At 47.5% G+C, this 24,044-nt stretch overlaps 1 protein-coding gene across 1 annotated transcript in view; it reads left to right on the plus strand.

The window, feature by feature from the left end:
• The window catches only part of FAM13C (family with sequence similarity 13 member C), a 199,463-nt gene that overhangs the window by 124,699 nt on the left and 50,720 nt on the right, over nt 1-24,044 (plus strand). The window contains exon 6 of the mRNA XM_055001122.1: nt 254-456. Coding sequence (XP_054857097.1) covers nt 254-456 — 203 coding nt within the window. The remainder of the gene's footprint in view (nt 1-253; nt 457-24,044) is intronic.

Raw genomic sequence — 24,044 nt, forward strand, 5'->3', positions numbered from 1 at the left:
TTGTGTTCATTTGCTATTGGATTTGTCACTATAACCTAAAGGCAATGGTTTGCTTGAGTCCCATTGTAACTGTCTACTAACAGAAGGCATTTCTGCCAGAGGAACAGGACTTACTTGCCTCTTCCCTTCTGCTGGGGCAGAGACAGTGTGAGTGACATGGAGGGTATGTATATAAAACATCAGTTGCCTGTGAAGACAGAAAGGATTCCTTTTAAACAGCTGCTCATTGCTAGCCTGTGAATTTTTCTCACAGAGATGAAGCTCAAAATGTCAGAAGACCAGAGCTGCCCCCTCAAAGCACCCCAAAGAAACTTGCATCAGGACAGCTCCAAAGAGACTGTGAAGCAGGAGGCAGCTGGAGCTCCCCTGAGTCCATCGGTAGAAGAAACCATCGATGCAGTGCTGAAGCGACTGAAAGAGAAACGACAGCAACTCAGTATTCCTGAGAACATTAAGGTACATGGCTACTGTTTGCCTAGCTCACCAAGTTCAAGCTCTTTCACTGCTAGGCCTTCAGGTCTTAGCCTAAACCATCTAAAGGGAATGGTAACCTCTATCTTTTCCCATCGCATCCCATTCACTTAGTATCCCAGGTATCAAAAATGGCAGCAGGAAATACCTTTAATTATCTTACTAAGACTTAGAAAGATAACTGGTTTACCATTTCAGAAAGATTAACAGGTGTTGGTCACTGTATTTTTATGTATTTCCCAGCAAGTAATGTAATTTAGACCAGAGACAGGCAACTTTTTTTGTCCTGAGTCTCAAAAACAATGTAATGTCTACCTGAGTAGATGTTGTTTTTCGTTGTCGGTCTTCTGTGCAAAACAGAGAAGAGTCCACTTTTTTTCTATTTTGCCACTACAGACTATCATGGCTAACTCCTCTGGGTCTTCTGTGCAGGCACACATGGGACTGGGCATGCACAGGCCTGCTGACCAGATGGATTTTACAGCTTTTTTCTCCTTTAGAGGGGATGCTCTCCTTCCAGAGTGCCTGCATGGCAATTCTCTGCTGAAGACACCTGCGCTCTGGTGGAGCGCACACCCTTACCCTCAATTCCTTCTTTACCACCAATCGGTTAGGATCACCAGTGACAGCTTCTCTTCTTTTCGTGGGTTGCTGATCTCCTTCTGTGGAGAGATGGAAGGAGAAAGAGGGCAAAGTAACTTGCTCATGGCTGATGGAGCCCTCCTTAAAAAAAACAAAAAAATGCACCTAGTGCGCAACAAACAATTATGAGGATTATGGGTAGGAACTTCTCCTATATTTGAGAGCTTCATCATCATCGTCAACCCCCTTCTACAGAGGGATAGAAGGGGAAAGGGAGTGAAGCCTCTAACTTGCGCATGGTTGATGGAGCCCTATTTAAATAAAAACGCACCCAGCGTGCGGCAAATGATGACAATAGTCGGTAGGAGCTTCTGCTTGCTCTGTCGTCGCTGTTTCTTCCCTTTCTGTGGAGAGACAGAAGGAAAGTGAAAGCAAAGTCTTTAACTTGCTTATGACTGATAAAGCCCTACTAAAACTCATCCAGTGTGCACCAAAATGACAAGGATTGTCAGTAGGAGCCTCTCCTGGATTCGAGAGCTCCGTTGTCACTGTTTCCCTTCTGTGGAGGAATGGAAGGAGAGAGAGAGAGCAAAGTTTCTGACTTGCTCATGGCTGATAAAGCCCTTCTGTATGCAATACAGTGTGCAATGTGTGCAATAAAATAACAAGTGTGCAATAAAATAACAAGGACAGACACTCGCTCTCCCTCGTTTGCCTGGGGAAGGTCACAATGTGAATTCCTTCAAGATGGAGCTGAACGAGCTCCAGAATAAGCTAACAGAGAAAAGGAAATGTTCAGGAAAGGGAGAGAAGGACAGACCTCTAAAGAGGAATATATGAGGGTTACTAGGTACTGCAGATCAACCATCAGAGAAGCCAAAGCTCAGTATGAGCTGGATCTGGCAAAGGGGGCTCGCTACAATAAGAACAACTTCTACAGATATGTGAGAAGCAAACGCAAGGTAAAAGAGGCAATTGGACCACTGTTGGGAGTAGAAGGAGAAATTCAGATGGAGGACAGAGAAAAAGCAGACAGGCTTAATGACTTTTTTGCCTCTGTTTTCTCCCTGAAGAACTCGAGCCCATTTAGAGATGGTAGTAGACATGACAGGACACCTGGGTGGCTAGTTGATATTGACAGAGAGGTTACAGAGAGGCACCAGGCAGCACTGGATAAATAAAAATCCCCTGGGCCGGATGGTGTGCACCCAAGAGTGCTCAAAGAACTTTCTAGAGGCCTTGCAGAGGCTCTGTATGGCTCTTGCAGAGCCATCTTCAAGGCCTCCTGGAGGACTGGGGATGTGCCACAAGATTGGAGAAGAGCAAATGTTATCCCAATCTTTAAGAAACGGAAGAAGGATGACCTGGGAAATTACACGCCGGTCAGTCTAACTTCTGTTGCTGGGAAGATATTAGAGCAGATTTTAAAGGGATTGATCTGTAAGCATCTGAAGGACCACTTAGTGATCCAGGGAAGTCAACTTGGTTTTGTCCCCAACATACCTTGTCAGACCAACCTGGTTTCCTTCTTTAATTGAGTGACGAGCTTTCTGGATTGTGGGAACTCTGTCGATGTGATTTACCTGGATTTCAGTAAAGCTTTTGATAACATGACATTCTAATGGGTAAACTGGAATACTGTGGACTGGACTATAGGACAGTTTGTTGGATAGGGAACTGGTTAGAGGACCGCACCCAAAGAGTGGTGGCCAACGGAGTTTCATCAGATTGGAGGGAGGTGTCCAGTGGGGTGCTGCAGGGCTCTGCTTTGGGCCCGGTATTTTTCAATATTTTTATCAGTGATCTGGATGAAAGGGTAAATGGGCTACTCATTAAATTTGCTGATAATATCAAATTGGGAAGAGTGGCAAACACCCAAGAAGATAGAGTTAAAATTCAACGAGACCTGAATACTCTGGAGAAGTGGGCGGTTGTAAACAGGATGCAATTCAACATAGATAAATGCACAGTATTACATCTGGGCCACAATAATGTGAAGCACAAATACAGGGTGGGGGATACATTTCTGGGTAGTAGTGTATACAAAAGAGATCTTGGAGTAAGAGTGGACTGTAAACTAAATATGAGCAGTCAGTGCGATGTGGTGGCAAAAAAGGCAAACTCAGTCTTGGGTTGTATCAAAGGGGCCATAGCATCGAAATCGCAGGTCATGGCCCCTCTCTATACTGTCTTGGTCAGGCCACATCTGGAGTACTGTGTGCAATTCTGGAGGCCTCATTTCAAAAAGGATATGGACAAAATCAAGAAAGTGCAGAAGAGAGCGACGAGAATGATCAGGGGTCTGGAGACTGAGCCCTATGAGGAAAGGCAGAGGGCCTTGGGAATGTTTAGTTTGGAGAAGAGGAGATTGAGGGGGGACATGATTGCTCTCTTTAAGTATTTGGAAGGCTGTCATTTGGAGGAGGGCAAGGAGCTGTTCCAGTTGGCAGCAGAGGGTAGGACTCGAAGCAATGGTCTTAAATTACATGCAGAAAGATAATATGGATATTACCTAGATATTAGGAAAAACTTTTTCATGGTCAGAGTAGTTCAAAGATGGAATCAGCTGCCTATTGTGTTGGTAAGCTCCCTTTCACTGGCTGTTTTCAAGAAGAGGCTGGATGAATATTTGTCAGGGATGCTTTAGGCTCATCCTGCATTGGGCAGGGGTTTGGACTAGACGGTCTGTATGGCCCCTTCCAACTCTGTGATTCTGTGAGCTTCCAGGCTCAAGCATATATTGTGGGAGTTGGCATTGTCGACAACGACCAACCCAACAGCAAATTCCTCTGCATTCACAGAGCATGCTGAACATATGGATCTGATCTTGACACCAAGCTCGATGCCAACCGCCACAGCGGGATACAACAGTCTCCCATTGAACCCGCCAGGCCCCCTTTGAAGGGCCTTTCAGAACCGTCTGGCTAGATCCAGTCCTTGACTCCATCCCTCGAATCTGACAGTCGATTGATTGAGATCTTTGGAATCGAGAGAGGCTGCATGCAAAACCCCAGAGCCTCGTAAGTAGGGGGCTGGATCAAAGTCAAAACCCTTCAAGAGAGCGGGAGAGCCCTAGACAGAGGCTAGTTGTTGATGTTGAAGTGCTAACAGTGGAGGGGATTGAAACCCTTCAAACGCCCCCACTTCTCTCAAAATTGTTGTTCTTTGTCTTAAAAGGAAGGCATGATTATACATCCCCATTTATATCTGGTGCATCCCAGGGTTTGTAAAAACTGCTTATTGTGAGTAATGCCATGCAGAGGTTCCTTCCTGGAACCTGTGAAAGAGGCTTCCAGCACCAGGTGCTGATTAGAGGAGATGTGTATCACATGGAGTCGATCGGATCCATGTTTGAGCATTGGGCTCTGGCACATCCCTGACCACCTTTGATTCCCAGATCAACAATGAAAAGGAGCCCAAGGTATCCCTTCTGGATATTTGCCGATGTAGCTGTTGGGGACAGGGAATTTTCTCCTTCCCACAGATGATCTCTGCCTGTATTCAGAGCAAAAGGATGCCAAATCCTTAAATGACAACGTATCTTATAATACTTTGACAACCCAGCCAACGTCGCCTTCCCCATGGTTGAAGGGTTTGCCTGGATATAGTGACCACTTTGCTTGAGAAACTAGCTCCAGTCCCATTTACCTTAATAAGATTGAGGGACTATATGAGACAGAGGAGTACATTTATGCTCCCCTTCTGTGCATCCTCTGCCTTCCTCTCGAGTTACAGAGGAAGTACATGCAGGGCAAGGGCAAGGACCTTATTCTATACCCACTGACAGAGAGGGCAAAGATTATTAATATCCTGGGCAGGAAACTGTATGCTTCATTGACTTTAAAATAGTGACTTACCATTATGAGAGTCTACCTGATATTCCTATTGAATAGAAGGGGCTGCTTACAATGAGCACTTACCCAAGTTATCCAAGAGGAGAGATCAGACCTCCAAAGCAACAATTTCATGCTAGTCAGAACGTGGCTGACTTGACAAGAACACTTCCATCAGCAATAACTCCCAGGAAGCTCGCAGGGCTACTGGCTACTGCCTCACCTGTAGACTCCTAGAGTCAGGATGGAGGATCTACCCTTCAAGGGGCAGGTTTGTGTCTAAGGCCAATGACGGTCAGGTTAGGGGATTCTCTCAGACTCGCCACTTCATCCAACGCGGTTGTATGAGTTAAAGGTCTTTATTTAGATAAAACTCCCTGGAAGTGCGCTGACACATATTAATTGCCTGGAATGCTGAAGCAAAGTCTTCCCTGAGAGGTTATACTCCCTCCCCGCAGTTCAAACAAGTCAGTTGAACTCAGTGAAAGTCCTGAAAAAGATTTCCCAAGGTCGGTTCCCAGACGTTCCCAGCTGATAACACTTCTCAACAAAGTGTAGCCAAAATACAGTGAAGGAAGAAAGCTACACTACAGGAAGAAAGCCCACCCCCCACCCCCCCCAGTAGACATGCATTCACAGTTACGGCAGGCAGGCTTGCTTGCCTGCCTGACATTACCCCACCCCAAAACTACACCTATAACAGGATCACCCCTCCCTCGGTTTCTCTGGATAATGTTTGTGAAAAGCTTTGATAAGTCTTTTAGCTTTTATATCTTCAGCTTGAACCCACTCATTTTGACACTGGTCAAAGTACTTCCATTTCATCAAGTAAAATACTTTTCCTCTTCTCCATTTGGAGTCCAGCACCTCTTCCACTTCATTATAAGGTTGTCCATCCACCATAAGGGGGGGAAGAACTCCTGATTTTGGGTGCCAGGTGTTTGCTTCCAGGGCTTTCTTCAACAAGCTGCAGTGGAGTAATGGGTGGATGTGTCTTAAATTCTTTGGCAGGTCTAGTTTTACAGCTACTCCGTTTATGATGTTGAGGATTTTGTAAGGTTGGATGTACTTCCAATCCTAACTTTTTGCTTAGTTTTTCACCCTTGAGATTTTTTGTGGACACATAAACCTCATCTCCAGGTTTCAGATCCCAGAGGGGGGGAGCATGCTTTTTGTAATCCTATTTGGCTCTTTTCAGAGTTTTCGTTATTAGATCCCACTGTTCTAAGATAGAGTTCCACCAAGTACTGAGATTCCCACGCACCCACCCACTCCCAGGTAGGGGTCTTTCACAAATGGCAAGGGTTTGCTTTCAAAGCCCTGTGTGATCTTGAATGGGAATGCTCCCGTAGAGCTATGAATGCTATTGTTGTAACAATATTATGCAAACGCCAGCAAATCATTCCAATTATCTTGTTTTAGGTAATGGCCAAAGGCCATTACAATCCATACAAATAAAACACATACAACACTCTAGCATGTAAACATACGTACAAATATTAAAAGATTAAAATGATCTAGGCAGAAAATACCAGTCAGATAAAACCATTGCTGTCTCTGGAAACAGCTCTAGCCCAAATTTTCTTGGCTGCTAAGGCGAACAGAGACACTCTATAAGAAACAAATGCAGCAGTGTCAGACAGGAGAAAAAACTATTTCTCAGAGTCTGAAGAGAAGTTTAAACCAATTAAAAACTCTTCTAGGAATTTATTCCTTGGCTCTGCATAAAGTGGGCAGGATAGTAGGTAATGTGGTAAATCCTCCACAACGTGAGCACCACAGATACAGTAGTGGAGGGCTTGAGGTGTTTTGGCATAGCGACCAGCTAGCAGCGCTGTGGGCATAGTTTGGAACCTAATTGAGGTAAAGGCTGTTCTGAGGTTGTGAGGGAGGATGTTGACCAGATAGGGCGCTCTAACATGGTCCTTCTTGAAAAGTTTAAACCATGGGGAGAATTTGGAATAGGAGATCGCCTGCCTATCAATTACAGCGTCACAGTGGAACACCCAGTCCCGAATGTTAAAACCAGCAGCTGGGACACCCTGGGAGTCATCACAGATGAAGTAACATCAAAGGATGTTATTATAGCTGGCTAGTTGTACAGCCTCATTTTTCAGCATACTTTCATAGCATAACTTGCATAATGGATTGGTATTGTCGTTACATTCCTTCCTCCAGAATCTGAGCAGGGTTAGATGTACAAGGGCTCTGACTGAGGACAGGCCAAGCTCTGCTCGCATAAGAGCTGCAGGAATACCTTTTGGGAAAGCTAAAATTCTCCTTAGGAAATGGTTTTGGATAGATTCCAAAGCTGTAATTAAACAATCTTTCCAACCTCAGACCTTTACACCGTAAAGGAGTTGAGGAATAGCCTTGCTCAAGTATATTTTCAGTGTTGGGTCTATTAGAAAAACCTCCTTTTGTATAGTAAAATTTCAGAATGGCACCGATTGACCTAAGAACTGCAGATTTGGTTACTGCCAAATGCACCCTCCAAGACAGAGTTTCGCTAAAGGCAATCCCCAGGTATTTAAAGGTGCTGCACTCTTCTATGGTGGTTCCATCTATGGTCCCTTTGTAGCTACGAGGCCTTTTCCTAAAAACCAAGACTTTTGTCTTGGCTTAATTGATGTTTAAGGACTCTTCTTTGCAAAAGTCACCAAGTTTATGTAAAAGCCCTTTAAGGCCAACACGGGTAAGAGAGACCAGGAGCATATCATCAGCATATAAAAGAACTGATATTTTCTGAGATCCTAAAGAGGAGGGGACAAACTCGGGGCCGGATAACATCGGGATAATATCGTTTAGATATAGGTTAAAAAGCAAAGGGGCCAGGACACATTCCTGCTTTACCCCTCTCAACATTGGTATTGCCTCTGTTAAAGAGCCTGAGGTGCCCACCCTGATTGTAGCAAAGATGTTGAAGTGGAATTCCTGCAGAAGAAATAATAGCCTCCTATCTATGTTTGAGGCAGCCAGCTTCATCCGGAGGTGTTCTCTGTCAATGGAGTCAAAAGCGGCTGTTAGGTCCATGAAGGCCGCATACAGAGATTTAGTGGGGCCCTTGATACTTTGGGACGCTAGTTGGTAAGGGTTTGACAGTGGTCAATGGTACAATGCCCTTTGCGGAAGCCAGCTTGCTCAGGATAGATGACTTGGTTGGAAACTTCCCAATCCTCCAGCTTACATAGCAAAGATTCGCGATACAATTTGGCAGCTATGTCCAGCAAGCTTATTGGATGGTAATTCTGGGGTTCTGCTTTGCTCCCCCTTTTAAACACTGGGACTACTATACTCCATTAACTCCACATCTTACATGGCACTGGGTTTGACACTTCTGGAGATACCTTCACATTTCTGTCCTCCCAGGAAGCCAGTACAATTGATTACATAGCGATTTCTCCTTCCCTTTTAGGCTACGCTTTGGGCTTTGAGGTCTGTAGTAGAACAGAGAGTGACCACTGCCCATTGAGACTTTCGCTGGGCTTTAGGGACAACATCTTTCTCAAGCCTGCTTCAGGTCCTCTAGAAGGGTACTTACCTGGTAAAAGGAGACTTAAGCGGACTCCACAGCTCCATGCCAATCTAGCCCAGTCATTGGCGAAGAATGACTTGCAGTCACAGCGTCAAGCATTACTGCAGGACGGCCTCAATGCTGTTACACATTTTGAGGGCATAGTACAGCTTCTTAATCCTCTACTTTCTACTGACAGACCCCCCCCAAAACTAGAACTTATTTCAGTGGAGGGTGGTTTGACCAGGAATGCAGAACTACCAGGAAAGAGTTAACCTATTACACCAGACAGATCCTCCACCTGGAGAAAGGAACATCTCTAAATCATCTTATCTTACTAAGATCAGCCTACAAAAAGTTATTGAAACAGAAGAAGTCAGATCACACCAAACTATTATGGCAGGAATTAGGCTTGGCAGTTCAAGAAAAGAGGGAGGCTCGGTTCTGGGAACGTGTCCCCTTTGGAACAGGTAGACACCACCACCCCAGTTGGATGCCCAAATTTCAGCAAAAGACTGGCATGTACACTTCAGCCAATTATCTTGTTGATAATTATTTTAACACCTTAAAATTGCTCCAGGACTTGACTAACCCTTTCAGATTGCCCGTTGGTCTTGGGATGATACGCTGAACTCAACCCTTGAGTCATGTCTGTTACTTCCATCAACTCCTGCCAAAACTTGGCAATGAATTGTGGGCCCTGATCTGATATTACCTTGTCCGGGAATGAATGGAGTCTTACTACATGCTGCATGAACAATGTGGCCAACTTTTTGGCTGTTGGCAACTTAGAGCATGGAACAAAATGGGCTTGTTTGGGAAACAAATCCACCATTACCCAAATCACTGTTTTCCCTTTGCTCGGTGGAAGGTCAGTGATGAAGTCCATGGATACTACAGACCAGGGTCAGGGTGGCGTTTCCAGAGGTTGTAGTAGCCCTGGATGTTCCCCACTCCCTCTTTTTTCCCATTAAACAGGACTGACACATGGATATATATTGCGATACATCCTTCTGCATTCCTGGCCACCAAAACTGTTTTTGGAGTAAGTGCAGTCTTTTTAGATAACCCAGATGCCCAGCCAACTTGGCATTATGACAATGTTTCAGTATCTCTCCCCATTGTCCTGGCGGGACATACATTTTGTTGTTCTTATACCAACAATCATTTGCTCCCTCTTCCAGGTCCTCAGGCTGATTTCCCCCCTCCTTTTCCAGTTCTGCCTTGTGGTTGAAAACCTTGTGTCTGGATTCCCTGGGCTCTCTGTGGGATATTTACTGGTGGACCCCCCCCCCTTTGGGGCTCTTGGTGGTTGGCCTGGTTGGGGGTTCTTGGTGGTTGGCCTGCTTGGGGCATCCTCATCCCATTGGCTGCAACCGATGCTCCTGTGCTGGCTTGAGCTTGTACGGGTTGGCTCTTTGACACTCTCATCCCATTGTGGTACCAGGTGCTCCCACACCTCTCACAAGCGGAGGTGTGGTCAAAAGCTATGGGGCCCCGCTTGGGCCCATTCCCTCTCCCTGAGAGGGTATGTTAGAGGCCGTCACTATGGCATGGGGTGGAACAGATCCCCCCCATCATTGTAACTATAGGAACCTGTGCAGGGCGGAAATTGTTTGAGTTCCCATAAAATGTTCTGGAGTCACTAAAATTTGCCCCCCCCTTTCTGCACTTCCTTGTTCTTGTCCACTTTGTGGAGCTCTCCCCTGCTCCTCTGGCAGTGGTCTTGCATTTAATCCCGCTGGTAAATTCATCATCTCATTCAACAGCTGGGCGGTTTGCTCCAACTCCTTTCTCCTCCTTGCCATTTGGGCCTCGAGGATCTGGTACCTTTCCCCCACTCTTGGTTGCAGCGTCTGGCCCCTGAATGGGACTGATGGCACGGCCACATTCCAATCCAGGGTGTAGGTGCCCATAAAATCCTGGGAACTTTGCCAGTTGCCAGGGTTAATCCACGGTTCCCCTGTATTTGTACATCCTCCAACACTGATTGTGTTGTCGCCCCTTGTAGTGTAGGTAGCTGCAGTGTCTGGCCCCATTCCTGGTTGCATGGCCCAGCCGCGGCTCCCGTTTGTACATCCCCCAACACCGATTGTGTTGTTGCCTCCTTTAGCATAGGGAGCTGTGGCGTCTGGCCCCATTCCTGGTTGCTTGGCCCGGCTGCAGCTTCCGTTCCCCACCGATTTAGTGTCATTTGTAAATCCACCGCACTCTGCAGCATTTCCAGGGGGTAATCCAGGGTCCCCTGTTATTTGTAAATCCACCGGGACTTGGGTACATTGAACATCTGCTGCGCTACTCATCCACCCCTGGGTAAGACCTGTTAACTCCAACAGGTCATATCTCATCACCTGAAGCTGTTCACTGAGGTAATCCAAATGATCCTCTCCGGTTAGCTCCATCCCTTCTGTCAGCTCAGGGGAGTCCCGGGCGAGGAACAAGCTCCCTTGGCAAATGTTCTTCCATCGCTGGTAATCCCGTCACGACTCCGGGCCTCTACCTGGAGGCAGGTCTGGAGGGGGTTCCAACCCCACAGCAAACAACCCTTCTGCTGCACGGGGATAGTTACACAATGTCCCAGTTCATCCTCCCACCAAAACTCTGATGCACTCGCAGCTCTATTTTCCACTCCCCTCTCTGGAGCGGTGTGGGATGTTTCAAGGGAAAGGTCTCCCATGGGCTCGGTCCTCTGCTCTGCTATTCTCTGGGATGAAGGTTAAATGAGAAGCCCTGGAGCAGTCGGGTGCTCCCATCTCACTCAGGCAGGGACCAAACAGCGTTCCTCTCCACCTCTCCTTTTTCTCCCGGTTCTGAGGGGCCCATTTTCTGGGAATTGGTAAGGTAGTCCATGTCAGAGGGGTGACCCCTCTCCTAGGGATCACCCCCAGTTCTATAGGAGTTCTTCCAGTATCTGTATGGATATGTCCATAGTAAGCAAGCAAGCAAGTTGACAGGAATACCTAAATGTGTGAAAATCATTCCTCTTATAGAGCACAATTACTCTTCCGCCCTCCCAACAATAAAACATAACTTTAGGCACGAAGCAGTCTTGAGTACTCCTCTCATAGTCTACATATCAGGTCTAGACACTAGGAAGGCATAAGATTCAGGTTGAAAAACAGTGATTCATGAGGACGAACAGTTTACAAGGTCAGAAGCCCTGGGAGCTTCAAAGCAGTTAGATAAGGCACCTGCAGCTTCAGTGGGCCTGTGAAAGCAAGGCAAATTATGGCATTGGCAATATGATATGAAGTCACAGTATGAAACAATAGTTCAGCACAAAATACTGGTTCACAGCAATATTTCAGTTGAAAAGAATGGGATGGATGTGTGAGAGACATGACACCACACCTAGAGTACTATTTGCAGTTCTGGAGGCCTCACTACAAAAAGGATGTGGACAAAATCGAGAGGGTGCAAAGGAGAGCAACGAGGATGATCAGGGGTCTGGAGACTGAGCCCTACAAAGAAAGGCTGAGGGCCTTGAGAATGTTTAGTTTGGAGAAGAGGAGATTGTGGGGGGGGGACAATGTCAGACTATGGATGACAGGATATGGCAGGTAGATCCCTGGATCATTTCAGCAAGACACAGGTCCTTGGTTAAATTACTTTTATTCAGGAAATTAGTCTTTTTCCATAGACACAGGTCCATAGGACTACATGAGGTAAAATGCATATGAGCATGGCAACTTCTTTTTGAAAGGAGTAAGTTTCAAAGTAGTTACTGAACTATATACTCCAACAACACCCTCCTTCCTAAACCTCAAGTTCAGAAGCAGTCTGGGAAACATCACCAAAGTTCATAGACTAGGCATGCAAGATAATGAGAGCTGCAACATTTCAGACACCCAAGGTCAGTTCAAAGAACATCAACAGGAGAGATTGTCCGCAGCCCTGCCAGCTGCAGCGAGGAGAAAACTAAAGTGATTCCAAAAACTACCTATCAGTTACAATATTAGATCTATGGTTGTTGTGGATTTTCCGGGCTGTATTGCCATGGTCTTGGCATTGTAGTTCCTGACGTTTCGCCAGCAGCTGTGGCTGGCATCTGAGTTTGACACTGTGTCAGAGTTTGACACTGAGAGATCCCTTTCTTTCGGTGCTACACCTCTGAAGATGCCAGTCACAGCTGCTGGTGAAACGTCAGGAACTACAATGCCGAGACCACGGCAATACAGCCCGGAAAATCCACAACAACCATCGTTCTCTGGCCGTGAAAGCCTTCGACAATATATCGAACATTAGATCTGTTACAATACTGAGTTAACTCATGACCATAAACCTTTGACTTAACATTGGCATGGATGAATGGGTACAGTCAAACATGACAGACATGATTGCTCTCTTTAAATATTCGAAAGGCTGTCATTTGGAGGAGGGCAAGGAGCTGTTCCAGTTGGCAGCAGAGGATAGGACCCAAAGCAACAAAACTTAAATTACATGCTGAAAGGTAGCGACTGGATATTAGGAAAAATATCTCTGTCTGTGTCTGAAAACTTTTTGGATACATAGGCACAGGGGTGTAGCTTTCCATTAGAGCCCTCCTGTAAAATCACACACACACCCATCACGTCACTTCCATCAACTTGCACAATGAACTTTTTGTTTTCATCTGAGTGGCATAGCACAGGTTCAGAGGTGAAAAGGGTTTTTAACCTTTTGAATGTGTGCTGACATTCGTTGGTGCAGTTTAGCACTTGGTTTTAATTTTTCTGGTCCTTTCCCTTTCATTTTTAACAACTCAGTGTAAGGCAGGGCAGTTTGTGCAATGTTCTTAATTAATGACCTGTAGAAATTTGCAAAGCCCAGAAATGACTGTAAGTGCCTTTTTGTTCTAGGAGCCTCCCATCCCAGCACCAGTTTAATCTTGGCTGGATCCATTCCCAACCCATCCCTGGAAACTCGATTTCCCCAAAAGTCCAGCTCTTCTTTGTGAAATTCACACTTTGATAATTTAGCAAACAGATTATTCTTATACAGGGGTACTCAGGACCAGCATACCTACAGGACCGCCTCTCACCAAATGCGCCCCAGAGAGTGCTGAGATCAGCCAATAAACATCTACTGGTGGTCCTGGGCCCCATGGAGGCTAGACTGGCCTTTTCGGTGCTGGCTCTGGCCTGGTGGAACTCTCTATCAGAGGACATGCAGGCCCGCCAGGATCTTCCGTTGTTCCGGCGGGCCTGCAAGACTGAGATGTTCCGCCAGACATATGGTCGAGGCTGGTCCAGTAGTCATTGCAAAGCCTCCCAACCATTCTCCTGTCAGGGGTCCATGTGATCATCTGGCCCCCCGTATGAGTTACAGCTGACTGAAATGCCTGTTCCCCCTCTTTTTGCTCTCCCCTTTATGTATTATTGGCAGGGATGAGGTGTATGTTCACTGTCTGGGGGTGGTGTTAATTCCGTGATTTTTATTGAAAAATTTAATGTAAATTATGTTTTTCTGTTGTAACCTGCCCTGAGCCCACTTGTGGAGAAGGTGGGATAGAAGTTTAGTAAGTAAGTAAGTAAGTAAGTAAGAACTTCCAGCACTAAATTTACATGCTCTTCATAATGAGTGGAATAAAGTAGAACATCATCCAAATAAACAACCACTCCTTTATATAAATATTTATGCAACACTTCATTGATCAGGTTCATGAAGACCCCAGGTGCCCCTTACAAGCGAAATGGCATAACCAAGTATTCAAATTGTCCCAAAGGAGTGTTAAACGCGGTCTTCCACTCATCCTCCTCTTAAATACGAACTCTGAAGTAAGCATCCCTTAAGTCCAGTTTGGTAAAGATCTTCCCTTTAGCCACTACTCCAAGTAAGTCTCTAATTAGAGGGAGGGGGGAGGCGTTTGACATAGAAACTGCATTCATTCCTCTGTAATCAGTGCACAGCCTCAAGCCTCCGTCCTCCTTACAGAAGAGAACTGGGGTGGCATTGGGAGAGCTTGCAGGTTGGATAAAACCCTCTCAAGGTTTTTGTCAATGAAAATGCGCAGCTCCTCTCTCTCAGCTGGGCTCACAGAGTACAGCTTCCCCTTAGGAAGGTTCTGCTCAGGGATCAGTTCAATGGCACAGTCTGTTGGCCTGTGAGGGGGTAATTCATCTGCCTCGTGCTCCTCGCACACCAGCCACATCCCTTGCCGCATGCACTTCAGTTTAGTTCTCTCTCCTCATTGAGAGGATCTTTGTACTGTGCCTGCATTGCACACGTGAAGGCGCGCACACTGCAGCTCTGAGGCTCGAACTGTGTAGAGCGTCACATACCATTTGGCTGCTTCCCCTCCCAACCAGGAACCCAGGTAGCTCACCCGACTGGCTTCATCAGGGAAGGTGAGCCCCCACTCTCTCAAGAACTCTGCCACTTGTGCTAAGAAGTACCCCAACTCCTCTGGGTCCCACTAAAAGCGGGCTTCTAGTTTCTATAGCCCCTATGGCAGCTGAGGCAGGGGTAGAGGCATCAAACAAGCTGGCACTCCTGCTGGGCGCTGGGACCTTGCACTGGACCTCCTTGCCCATCTGGGTGATGGACAGATGGTTGATCAGGTGCTGCCTGAACTTCTTGCTCGTCTGGGGGAAGTACAGGTAGCTGTCTTGCGGCCCCTGGGCAGCTTGACCTAGCAGCTTGGATGTTCCTTGCCTGCTGGGCAGGGGAACAGGTGGGGTAGGCTGCTGGGGTCCCAGCTGTCCAGGTGCGATGACAGCCAGCAGCCACTTTTGAACTGTTTCCATGAAGGCATGCATATGAGTGAGATTTTCCATGAACAATATACACATCGTTTCTTAGCTTTCCCATCTCAGCCCGAAACTCAGTCACTCCATCAACCGGGGTTGCTCCCCTTCCCCCTGGTTCCCCCATCCCCCCATTGGAATCTTTTGATGGCTCTCCTGAGGACTCCTCTTCCTCGGACCCTGGCTCATCCACAGGGTCCTCCAAGCTTTCCTCACTTGAGGCGATACCTCCAAACAATGCTCCTGCATTGGGCCCACGCTCTTTGGTGGAGTCTTTAAGGCTGTGATTGGTCAGCTCTACAGCACCAGTCCCCTTGCCTCCCTCAGCAGCCATGGCTCAGAGTTAGGAGTCTATGGTGACAATAGTCCTGGAGGCCTCCCCCTCTTTTCCCCATTAAGCAAATTGGGAAAGTCATCATGTATTAAGAAATGTCTTTCCTCATCCCTGGCCCCCAAAATTGTCTCTTAACAAAATTTAAGGTCTTGACAAACCCAAAATGACAACCAATTTATCATCATGACATTTTCTTAGCACTTTTCCACGAAGGCTTTCCGGTATGTATAGTTTGCCATTTCTGTACCCAGCAGCCACCCCTCTCTTCCATGAGAGGATCTGGAGAGCGCCCCCTGTCAGGTCTGCAATCCACAGTACTGCCATATTGCTTTCTCACTACTGTTCTGCTGTATTTTTCCAGTGTTATTTTGTATACAGGTTCACAGGAACAGATGTGGTTCCCAAGACAGCCTTATCTCAACAGAGACTCGCAGAGACCTTGGAGTCTCATAACTTTCACATTCCCTACTGTGTCTGTACTAACTGGGAATAAAGGGGGGAGGATGGAAAGGAGGGTTTGATATACTGTGCAAGACACTAACACGTCATTCTCAACAAAGGCCTTGTGTTCAGCCAGACGCTTCTGAAGCCTTTGGATACCTATGGACACTTGTACATTGAATATATACTCTTCCAATAAAGAACCGATGACTCAAGAGATGTGGATTTCTTGCTGCAGGGGTTGGGAGATGAAATCAATGTAACTTGAACTCCATGGACTGACACCCCCCTTCTTTTCACAGCTCCTCTTTGATGTTTTCTAACCAGGGGTTAGGCAGGGTTAAAAGGAGTTTGTGCGCCTGCTGTCACATCACTACAGCCCCTCCCAGCTGTGCTGGTGTGAACATGGTGTGTACAATCTCCTCCTGTTGGCTCTCATGTTGTGGGAGGTGGAACAGAGCATCTGCTAGGAAATGTGATGTCCTGGGGAAATGTTTGAGCGGAAATTGAAACTTTGAAAAGTACCCATAGGAGCTGTTTCACACCCAACCGTTGGGGCGCCCTCAGGGCTTCTATGTTCTTGCGGTCCATCCACACCTCAAATGGTACCTTTACCCCCTCAAGCCAGTGTCTCCAAATCGACAGGGCTAACTTAATGGCTGCTGCTTCCTTGTCCCTCACAGCCTAGTGTTTCTCCACATCTGAAAACTTCCAGGAGACATAAGCACAGAGTGAAGCCTCCTGTCTCCTCCCTTCTTTAATATCACTCCCCCCATTGCAGTATCACTGGCATCCACCTGCACAACGAACATTCCGTTTTCATCGGGGTGATACAGGATGGGTTCTGATGTAAACACGGTTTTTACCTGTCAAATGTTTCCTGACACTCAGTAGACCAGGCCTGTTTAGCACTCGGCTTCACTCCATCTGGCCTCTTTCCTTTAATCTTCAGTAGATCAGTTAACCACAGGGCAGTCTGGGCAAAATTATTCATGAATAGTCCATATAAGTTCACAAAGCCCATGAAGCTGCTGTCTTATTGTAGGGGCTTCCCACTCTGACACATCCTACACCTTGGCCGGGTCCATCCCCAAGCCCTTTGAAGAGACCTGATGTCCTAGAAAGTCTAGCCCCTCCTTATGGAACTCATATTTGGACAATTTAGCATATGAGCATAAGAGTTTAGCACTCTTTATTCGCATAAAGAGTGCTCAACACTTCTCTGACCAGTTTCACATGTTCTTCATAGCTATCTGTGTAGATCAAAATGTCATCAAAATAAACTACCACCCCTTTGTACAAGAATTTGTGCAATACCTCGTTGATCAGACTCCCAGCACTCCCTGAAGCCCGAGTGGCATTACTAAATTCTCAAATTGTCCGAGGGGGGTATTGAAGGTAGTTTTCCACTCATCCCCCTCCTTGATGTGGACTCTGAAGTAAGTATCTCTTAAGTCCAACTTAGTAAGAATTTTCCCCTTGGCAACAATCCCCAACAAGTCTCTGATGATGGGAAGCGGGTAAGCATTGGACATGGAAATAGCATTGATCCTGCTTGCGGGGAGGGCAGAATACAAATATGATATAAATAAATAAATATAAATAAATAAATCCTTACAAAGTCTTAAGCCCCCATCCCTTTTCTTCTGGAACAATGCTGGGGCTACATGTGGGGAGCTCACAGGCCTGATAAAACCCTTAGACAGGTTTTTATCAATGAATTTGCAGAGCTCCTCTCATTCTGCTGGGCTCATGGAATGCAGCTTCCCCTTGAGAAGGGTCTGTCTGGGAATCAGCTCAATGGCACAATCTGTGGTCCAATGAGGGGGGAGCTCATCAGCCTTGTCCTCCCCAAACACTTGCCTCAAGTTCTGATACTTAGGTGGAATCTCCTTAATTTCCTTCTGGGTGAGGAACACAGTCTTGGGCATCATTGGGGGGGGTGTCCCCCACTTAAGGTTTCACACATGCTGTTTACAAGCTTCCGCTGGGAAATACATTTGCTCCACTTTCCACTGGATGTACGGTTCATGATCCTGGAGCCAATGCACTCCTAACACCACCGGGAACTTAGCAGCTGGACTCACTATAAAACCCCTTTTCTCCCAATGACTTCCCATCCCCAGTGGGGTTAACTCAGTCTTGTAAGTGGGAGGGGTCGCTTCATGAGGGTACCATCCGTCTGCTGAAAGCTAATAGGCTGTGGTAACTTCACCAGGTTAAGTCCCAACCCCATTACTAGAGCAGGAGTAATTAAGTCTCTGCTGCACCCTAAGTCAATTAAGGCCTGGACCCCAATACGAGCCCCATTCTTTGGGTTTACTAAGTTGATAGGGATGAAAAAAACACCTCCTTCTGATCTCACTATTTGCGGCACTGGCATCTCTGTGACCTGCGGCTTGGTGCCCTTCACAGCAAGTCTCTGCCATTTCCTACCATCGGTGCCCATTCCCTGTCATGACTGATTGAGGTATCAGTCCCTCTGTCTGCTCCAACCACCACTGCCTCCTCATGGGGTTGCTTTGCTGATCCTCTGGGCTTCAGGCAGCTTAACGATTCTCACTTGGAACTCCGTTCCTTCTTTGGAAGAGCTCTTTTCTCACCAGGGTATTCCTGGGCAAAGTGACCAGTGGCCCTGCATTGCAGGCACAATCCTTGCCTCCTCCTCCACTCCTTTTCCATCAAGGATGTTGGATCTCAGGGATGCAGTTCCTCCTTCCGTCAGTAGTCCATTGCCCCTCGCCCTAGTACCTCCTGATACTGGAGACAGAGCAATTTCACCACTTGCTCTTGGTTCTCAATCTCACATGCTAACTGGATCCACCCGTGTAGGGTAGGTGGGTCATCTTGGATCATGGCCTTAGCTACCAAATCTGGGTTCAAGCCAGCATGGAAGAATTCCACCTTCACCAACTCATTACAATCTTGCACCTTGGCCGCATGCCCTGTAAAATCGGTTGTGAACTCTGACACTGACCAATTCCCTTGCCTCATACTCTTCAGCTTAGTCTTAGCCCGCTCCTCCTTGAGGGGGTCTTCATATTGTGCCTTAGGTGTGCACAAGAAATCTCTCACACTCTGCAGTTCTGGTGCTCTGCCCATGTAGACCATGACATACCATTTTGCTGCTGTTCCCCCCCTCCCCAAACTGGGAATTTAGACAATTCACCTGGCTGGCTTTGTCTAGGAATGTGTGGCCCCATTGTCATGTCTGTGCCCCATCCATGCCATTATTTGACGCTGACCTGTTATTCTGAACCAGTGTTTCATGCTGTACCTTGATGCTATATTTCCAATGCCATGACTGCTTTGCTTTCACAGGCTTACTGAAGGTGCAGGTGTCTTCTCTAACGGCTTTGAAGCTTTCAGTGCGTCCGAACTTGTACACTCCCTGCTCCCATGAATTACTGTGTTTCAACTTTAATCTCCTGCTTTCTCAGTGTCTAGGCGTGATAGTTAAAATATGTGAGAAGTTCCCAAGATGGGTTCGCACCAAAAGTTATGTTTTGCTGATGGGAGGGGGAAAAGGAGTAATTGTGTTCTTTAAGAGGGATGGTTTTTTCCACATGATGCCATTCCTGTCAACCTGTTTTTACTGCTTAGTTGCTTTCCTTGCTTCTGAGTAATCCTATGGACATATCTGTGGCAACGATCTGATTCCTGAATAAAACCTTTAACCAAGAGCCTGGATTCTTGCTGTAATGGTACAGGGGTCTATCTGCCATAGCTTGTCATCCATAGCCTGACATTTTGACAGGAATCCTTTTTATAATTCCTATGTACATGTAACCTTTGGAGAATGGCTACTGGCTTCACGTTGTCAAAGCCTGACCCCGGGGAATATGGAGCCAGGGGACTCAACTAGCTACCCAGAATTGTGACTAGGACCAGGTGCAACTCCTGGAGAAAATTCTAGGGAGCTAGTGCCTGTGACTCAAGTGGGGCTGGACTACCCAATGGACTCAAATATAGCAGATATGAGAGGTCTTGGAGCCCGGGGAACTCTCCCCATATCTCCAGAATGGGGAGCAATCCCCAAGGCCAGGGCTTACTATCCATGCAACTTACTACCCATGCATGAGTGAGCCCCTTGCAGATTCCTGACTGCCGAGGAGAGAAGTCAGTGTCGTAGAAGGACAACATATTTTTGGCATTCACTAGAGATGGAGGAGTATCTCCCCGACCCGAGGGCAATAGAAACTCCCAGCAACCAGTCATTGGTAAGAACAGTTGCTCCCGCAGGGTCGGGAAGGAACAGCACACCCGTATCTACACCGATGGAACAGTGGCTTGTTGAGACCCTTGAGTATCGACTTCGCAGAGCATGGCAGAAACTTGGAGGATCCTGGATTACTCCCTGGTAACACCGCAGTGTACTGTGGGCTTGTAATTGACCTAGGAGAGGATCCACTAAACACATGTGAAATGGGAGCTGCAGCTGGGCCAAGTTGTCATGTTTGACTTGTACCCATTCATCCAATATTGCTTTTGTGTAGTATATGCTCGATTGTCATAACTCTATATGCTCAATTGCCTGGTATAATTCCATTTCCTGTTGCTAGTGTTCTAGTGGGTTCTCACACTTTCCCAGGTGGCTATCTATTTACAACTCCAGATCTTTCCTCCAGACTATGATGTGTCTTCTCCCTTCATTACGTGATAGCACAAATATGCACAATGTTCTCACACAGAAAGAACGACAACGAATTGTTTGGAAATTGGGAGGGAGAAGGTAAGTCGGGTAGAAAAGGGATGTGTGTTTCCTATGTTGCCATTCTTGTCAAATTTCTACTAGCAGTACTTAGCTACTTACTCCTAAGCAGACCTTTGGACCTGAATATGGAAAGAACTAATTTCTGAATAAAAGTCATTTAACCAAGAACCTGTGTCTTGCAATAATGAACCAGGGATTTGTCTGCTGTATTCTGTCATCCAGAGCCTGACATTTTGACAAGAATCCTTTTTTACCTCTGTACCTGCAACCCTGGGATCATGGCTACCGTCTCCACATTGTCAGAGCCAAACCTGGGGCCACCAGCACCAGAGGACCTTTCAAATCAACAGGGACTGGGTACCACCCTGGAAGGGGCTTCCATGGAGTTAGTACCTGTGACTGATACCCAATTGGAGTCTTTAATGGACCATAACTTCTCGGCCATGTGAGGGCTTAATGTGAATGGGACCCTCCCAGTGTATCACAAGATGGGAGCGATCCCGAAAGCAGGATCCAAGTACCATCAATGGATCTTGCCAGCCCTACACGAGTGGAACCCAAGAAGGTCCACAATGGCAGGAGAGGGGATCTGATGCCGTGGCACGGTATATTTTCGGCATTCCCTGGAACTACAAACCTATGTTGGAGAGTCAATGGCACAGCAGGTCACCGCTCCAGTAGCGCAAGCAGGATGGCGCTTGAGGCAAGGGGCTGCAGGGCCCAGTTCTTTAAGAGAGACACCAGATTTGCAACTGTTGGGGGGCCCTGGACTAACCCCTGGAAGGGCTGCTGAGTGCGTGGGTGTTACTGTCGGCCCACTAACTTGGTGGGAACCGGGAGCTGTGGCTGGGCCAAGTAACCAGGAAGGGGGCCAGATGCTGCAGCTGTTGCTGCTACAATCAGCACCAGCACAATCGGTGTTGGGGGATGTACAAATGGGAGCTGCGGCTGGGCCAACCAACCAGGAATGGGGCAAGATCCTGCCGCTCTCACTGCTACAAGTGGCACCAGCACAACTGGTGTTGGGGGATGTATAAATGGGAGCCGCAGCTGGGTCAAACAGGAATGGGGCCAGATGCTGCCGCTCCCCATGACAGCACAAGTGGTGCTGGAAGGTGTACAAATACAGGGGAACCTTGGATTAACCTCTGAAACCAAATATGCAGTAGGGTTTTACTCCATGGTGAGCGAGATGGAACCCCTAGAGTCCAGCGATTTGGAGGGAGCAGCCGAAACCCAACCACTGCAGCCAGAAAGGGATGGATGGCACCCAACCCGAGGGGAGTTAATGCGAGCTGTCAGGAGACAACAGGTATGAGAATGGCACCTACTTAACTAACAAGGGAATGTAAGTGCACTAGAGATGCTAGCCCGATTGGCAATGGGAACAAATGAGGAGTTAGAGTGGCCTGCAATCTCACCGCAGCTGGGGGACCAGGCATGGACTGTGCCATGGGGAAGGAGAGAAGCAAGTCTGATGACTCCTGAGCAGGTTACAAATAGCCAAGGAGTGCGTATTCCCAAGTCAGTCCCAGTAACAACTAAGGAAATGGGGGGAAGAAGTATCCTACCACATTCCCAGCTAGCATACAGTATACTGCCTCAGGGAGCAGGAGTGGTACCAGCTGGGAAAGCACAACTATTGACAGTTTCCCAAACCTCAAAGGGTGCCGAGGCACCACCAATGGGGGTGAGAACACAAACGACCTTACAGAGTCAACTTTCCGCAGTGGAGCCCCTGAGTTCCAAGTTATCACTCCAGGGGGGACCTCAATCGGGAGGGGCCCCACAGGCCTTATCCAGGTCATCCATGAGAGACGCGGGAACACCTGAGACCACGACGGGAAGGAGAGAGCCACAGAGCCTACCTGTGCAAACACAAGCCAGCACAGGAGCATTGGTTACTGCCAGTGGTCTAGGGATGGCCCCTCCAAACCAATCACAGAGAACCCCCAATGTTATCCCAACGGGAGCAGGAGGACAAGGGAGACAGAGACAAGCGGGAAGACTCCAAACAAATGTTGCCCAGGGGATACACTTAGGACCCCAGCAAGGAGGAGGCCCCCCCCGGGCACTCTCCCACCAGAAGCACCAGGAATCGCCGCGCAAGCCCCTCAGGCACAACCTGGAGGGATTCCACAGGCTGGCCCACTGAACTTGGTACCACAACCACCACCTGGAGGGATTCCACAAGCTGCCCCACTGGACTTTGTACCACTTGGTCAACCTCATCATGGAGGGGTTCCGCAAGTTGTTCCAATAGGCATCAATGGAGGCCACCAAATACCTCTGGGGGCACCGGGACATTGGCAACCACACCTCTAGGGGGGAGCCCCAATCCCACAAGCTATGCCACAGGTGGTCACTCAAGCAGGAGCTCCAGCACCAGGGTGGCTGCAGGGAGTGCCCCAGGGATGGTTCAAGTTGGAGGCAACCTTTGACGGAAACCCACAAAACCTGGGGTTCTTTTTAGTACAAGCCATGGAATTTTTCCATGACTGGGGACACTTATTTCCTTTGGAGCAAAGTCAGGTGAGTCATCTGGGATCCCAGATGGTAGGGGCAGCTGCAGAATGGCATGTAACGCTCCATAATATGGGAGTCCCCAAACTACAAGATTTAAACGTGTTTGCCAATGCGCTTAGAGCTCAATATGATGATCCACTCAAAGGGGAAAGAGCCCAAACAAAGCTTAGAGCCATTAAACAGGGGTCCAGAGCTGTCAGAGAATGTGCTGCCAAATTCAGACAGCAAGCATCCAAAGTGCCCAGATACCAAGAGGAAGTAAAAATCGAACTGTTTCATAATGGATTAAATGCTGATTTACTGGATAGAGCACTAATGCAAGATGACCCACCAACCCTACTGGGTTGGATTCAGCTGGCAGGTGAGGTTGAAAATAGAACCCAAGTAGTGAAACTGGTTAGAATGCAACAGCAAGCTGGGGCAAAAAGGCCAACCCAGGGGGACTGAGGACGCATAGCATTAGGAACCAGAGCCGCGATTCCCCCTACTGGGAGAGAAACTCAATGGAGACAAGGATTATGTCTGAACTGCAGGTAGGAGGCATTTTGCTGCGCAGTACCCCGAGAGTCCAGTACAAGGGGCACTGAACGTACCTAAACCCAGAACATACCTAAACCCAAGTCTCCCCCCAAACTGCCGAGCCGAAGAGGAGGTACAAGGAGGGGAAAATCAGAGACTGGGTTGGAGGTTGAGGATATCCCTGAAGTTACTGAAAGGCCCCCATCCAAAGAAGCTGAGGGGGGGTCTCACTCCCCCGGTGGGAAACGAGGAAGACCTGCCATAAGAGGGTCCTAACAGCAGGTCTCTAAAGAGTCCAAAATCCCAAAGGTGAGAGAAAGAGGGGCCATATTGTTTATGCTGGTGACTTTACTAAGCCCAAGAAGGGGAACTCACGTGCAGGTGC

The sequence above is a fragment of the Eublepharis macularius genome, chromosome 17, assembly GCF_028583425.1.
Source record: "Eublepharis macularius isolate TG4126 chromosome 17, MPM_Emac_v1.0, whole genome shotgun sequence".
Lineage (NCBI taxonomy): Eukaryota > Metazoa > Chordata > Lepidosauria > Squamata > Eublepharidae > Eublepharis > Eublepharis macularius.